The 4,568-nt window shown below is 43.0% G+C and overlaps 1 protein-coding gene across 1 annotated transcript in view; it reads left to right on the top strand.

Annotated features, from left to right (window-relative positions):
* The first annotated feature begins 2,410 nt into the window (after positions 1-2,410).
* The window catches only part of Hormad1 (HORMA domain containing 1), a 30,082-nt gene continuing 27,924 nt past the window's right edge, over positions 2,411-4,568 (top strand). The window contains exons 1-2 of the mRNA XM_032897734.1: positions 2,411-2,469; positions 3,913-3,965. Coding sequence (XP_032753625.1) covers positions 3,930-3,965 — 36 coding nt within the window. The 5' untranslated portion in view covers positions 2,411-2,469; positions 3,913-3,929. The remainder of the gene's footprint in view (positions 2,470-3,912; positions 3,966-4,568) is intronic.

The following is a 4,568-nucleotide window of genomic DNA, read 5'->3' as shown; positions in this document are numbered from 1 at the left end:
CATTATTGTCACATATGTTTTTTTCAAGTCCTTCTTAGATAACATTTATACCCTATCGACAAGGCTATGTTAGTGACAAGCAGTAGCTACTGTGATGAAGAAAACATTGTTATAAAGGTGTTATAAAAAGTGACAGGTATGGGGTTGGGGATTTAGCTCAGTGGTAGAGCGCTTGCCTAGGAAGCGCAAGGCCCTGGGTTCGGTCCCCAGCTCCAGGGGGAAAAAAAAAAAGTGACAGGCACAGTGAGACACCCTTGTAATCCCAGCACTCTGGAGGCAGAGGCAGGCAGATCTGTGAGTTCAAAACCAACCTGGTCTACAAAGTGAGTTCCAGGACAGGCAAGGCTGTTACACAGAGAAACCCTGTCCTGAAAAGCAAAGCAAAGCAACAAACAAACAAACAAACAAACAAATGCTCAAGAGCAGAAGGGGGAAGAAAGAGAGAGAATACAGGAGGGGGTAACATCTGTCTTTCTCACAAGGTTCTTATAAAAGCAATGTAATGCTAGACATTGAAGCTGAAAATTCTTGGAAATTTATAAATGTGAGAATACATGAGAAAATGCTAGAGCAAGATTTCTACGATTTTTTTATCCTGAAAACAAGATTCTATTATTCTTCATTTTTTTCTTTTTATTTATTTTTTCCAGTTTTTTAAAAATTGGGTATTTCTTATTTACATTTCAAATGTTATTCCCTTTCCCGGTTTCCTGTCCATCAGCTCCCTAACCTCTCCCCTCCCCTTCTATAAGGGTGTCCCCCTCCCCATCAACCTTATTCTTCATTCTTAGTACTGATTTGTGGGCGCCTCTGAAACCACCAAGGCCAGCACCAGATTTCATTAGCCTTTTCAGACAGTATTTACCCCTCTGCAGCTGTGTTGCCGTTCCTAACATTTATTTGCCTGTGCACATGTCGGGGGCAGGGAACAGTTTGTGGAATTGGTTCTCTTCGTAGAGTTCCAGGAATAGAAGAATTCAGTCATCCTGCTCGGCAGAAACTAACTGCTTTCACTCACTAAGCCACTTCAACAGCCTAGGAACTGTGTTTTCAAAACACTGCTGTGAAGCAGGGCTGGTGCTCCTTTGGACAGCCTGAGAAAAGACCAGCGGTTGACTTAGTACCGCCCACAAACTTGAAGGCCAGTACTGAAAGTCGCCACTTCAGAAATAAAACTTAGGGCTGGAGAGATGGCTCTTCCAAAGGTCCTGAGTTCAAATCCCAGCAACTACATGGTGGCTCTGTAAATGAGATCTGATGCCCTCTTCTGGTGTGTCTGAAGACAGGGACAACGTACTTATATCTAATAAATAAATATTTTTTAAAAACCTTAATTTTGTTTCTATTTTTTTTTTCGGAGTTGGGGACCGAACCCAGGGCCTTGCGCTTGCTAGGCAAGCACTCTACCACTGAGCTAAATCCCCAACCCTTAATTTTGTTTCTAAATGAGACAAATTGTTCTCAAAGCTATTATTCACTGTCCCCAGTTAGATTAGTAGAAATATATAATATATATATATATATATATATATATATATATATATATATATCTGTAAATGTAGTGTGGAGGAGGGGATTCAAGACCAACCTTGGCTATATAAAGTAAATCTCAAAAATAAAAATATTGGGGCATGTGAGAAGGCTCAGCAGGTAACAGTAACTGCTACCAAACCTGACAGTCGGTTAGATTCCTGAGATACCCTCCCACACACACACACGGTAGAAGGAGACTGTGGTATGAGGATGCCCAAGTATTGTCCTCTAACCTCCAAACTCGCGGACACGTGCGCGAGCGCACACACACACACACACACACACACACACACACTTAAAACTGTTTTTTTGGGGGGGGTGGTTTTTTTTTTTTTCTGACACAGGGTTTCTCTGTGTATCCCTGGCTATACTGGAATTCACTTGGGCTAGCCTTGACCACAGAGATCTGCCTGCCTCTGCTTCCCAAATGCTGGGAATAATGGCGTGTGCCGCCACAGTTCTAGCTTTAAAAACAAACAGAAATAAAAATGTAAGTAAGCAGACTGGTAGAGCAACTGATTCCCTCAAAGGCATCGTTAACTGGATGGGGGGACTGTACAGCACACGGAAAATCTAACAATAATCTAAAATTAACAAAATCTAAAGGCAGAAAACAGCCAAAACGGTGTGTGAGGACACGGAGGGTCTCTGGGGAGCCCACTGTTGTCGAGCTGGCTTTGTACAGTCAAAGACCTGACCGAACCGTAGTGAGGCCTTGGCCTGCAGGGGACAGCGCTGAAGCCTTGCTGTGAGCCTAGCTCCCAGCAGGCCTTGCGCAGCTTTTGGCGGGAATAGTGGTCTCACCTGCGGTCAAAGGGCGTGACACGTGCCAGCGACAGTTAAGGCGCATGCGCATTGAGCACATGCTGACAGGAGCGCCGCACTTCGAGACTCTTCCCTGTCGCTGCCGGACGCTTCTCTCAGGCGTTGTGTAAAGTATGTTTATTTTCGGCTTGGTTCTTTTGATTTTTTTCACTCCTTAGTTTCTTTTCTGTAGCCCTTCGCCATCTCAGGTTCCTTGCAGTCTGAACGGAAGACATTTGAGAGATTTTGTGTGCTTACATCCCAGCCGCAGGTCCTGAGGGGGCGACCGGGGCAGCCGGCCGTCGCCATGGTGCTAACGGTTTCCAGCCGTGTTTGTTCTCTTATTTTGTGCGGATTTCTACTTGAATTCTCGTGTTAACAGACGAAGTGGAGTCCAGGGTGCAAGGAAATTTTAATCAGTTTACCAAGATAGCTGGGAATTCAGAACCAGTCATTAAAAGAATTTAAGAGGCGGGCGGATTTTAGGCCACTGTGCTCTACATAGCATAAGTAAATTTTGAGAATGGTGGCACTGGGGAGATGTAGGCAGGGGGTCGGAAGTTCAAGGTCAAGCCCGGTGTGCTGGCTCACTCCATTGTCCCAGTACCAGCAAGGCAGAGACAGAGGCAGAGACAGAGGCAGGGGCAGGTGGTCTCTGAACTTAAGGCCAGCCTGATCTTCGTAGAGAGTTCCAGGACAGCCAGAGCTACACAGAGAGACTTGCCTCAAAAGAAAGAAACACAAAGGTGAAGGTCATTCTCAGCTACACAGGGTTGGAGGCCAGCCTGGATTACGTGAGAAAAAAATTTAAAAAAGTTTTCTGCTGACTTCAAAAATGTTTTCGTTTCGGGAGGGGAGAGTGTATGAATTGTGCCATGGCATGTGTAGAAAGCAGGGGACAACTTGTGGGAATCTGTTTTCTCCTTCTACCATGTTGGTCCCTACCAACTAAGATCATCATCTTGGAGGCAAGTTCCTTTACCAGCTCAGCCATCTGTGCTCTCCTGGCTTTGCCAGTTTATAGTTTCAGAGCAGCAATGCATACTTAGCCTGATAAAGGAGTCATCTGATTATTTTTGCTATATTTTTTTAAATTATCAGGTACCCTCTCCTCCTCCCCCCCCAAAAAATAAAGCCAACAAGGGTTCAGGCAGTCTTGCGCGGACTACAACTTTCAAACCATTCCAAGGATAAACTTGAAATCCTGATCCTCCTGCCTCAGCCTCCCAAATGTTAGGTTTACAGGCATGTACTATACATCCTTGGGCAATACATTGACACTTTGTTTGTTTTTGTTTTTTGAGACAGGCTTTCTCAGCATAGCCCTCGCTGTCCTAGATCTCCCTCTGTAGACCAGGCTGGCTTCTAACTCGTAGAGATTCACCTGCTTCTGCCTCCCAAGTACCAGGATTAAAGGCATGTGCCACCACTGTCTGACTACATTGACTTTTTAGAGATTGCATTTTAAGTAAAATTCTGAAATTAAAATAAAAACCCCATATGTAATAAGGTAGAATTATAGAGATAAAAATTAAATCTGAAACTAAAATTTATATTTGTGTTACATGTTTGAAGAAAATATTTCTTGGAAGATGGCCACTATGCAGTTGCGGAGGACAGCTTCTATGGTATGATTGCTTATGACTTAATATGTATTAATTTAGCTGAGTTTCTTGTTTCTTGAAGTTGTAACTATTGTTTAAAAGAGTCAAGTATTTTGATGCTTTGTATTAGGACACTCTTTAAAGAAAGGAGTAAAGTAGAATTCTTTTGGACTTTTAATAATATTACTATAAGTTCATTCAGTGGCATCTCCTTTGTTGGAGCTCTCACCTGCCAAATGTGACAGTTGTAAAGTGCAGGTAAGATTGATTCCTACTTGATTTCACTCAGCCATCTGTGTATGAACCCAGTTCTTGTGTTCAACGGGATTTGTTTCCTAATAATAGTGTTTAGCTGCTGTTCATGAAGAGAATGAATACTTAGAACTGTGCCACTAAGGAGAGGAAATTCTAAGAGATTGTGTTTTTCTCTATATTACTATTATTATTATTATTATTATTATTATTATTTTAAATAGCATCTCACTCTGAAGTCCTGGGTGGCCTGGAGCTCTGTAGACCAGGCTTTGCTTACAGAGATCCACCTGCCTCTACCTTCTGAGCATTGGGATTATAAGCATATGCAGCCACCCATCAAAGTACTTTTTTCTATTTATTTTGTACTGGTGG

The sequence above is a fragment of the Rattus rattus genome, chromosome 3 (genome assembly GCF_011064425.1).
Source record: "Rattus rattus isolate New Zealand chromosome 3, Rrattus_CSIRO_v1, whole genome shotgun sequence".
NCBI classification, from domain to species: Eukaryota; Metazoa; Chordata; class Mammalia; order Rodentia; family Muridae; genus Rattus; species Rattus rattus.
This window is presented reverse-complemented; position numbering and strand designations above follow the sequence as displayed.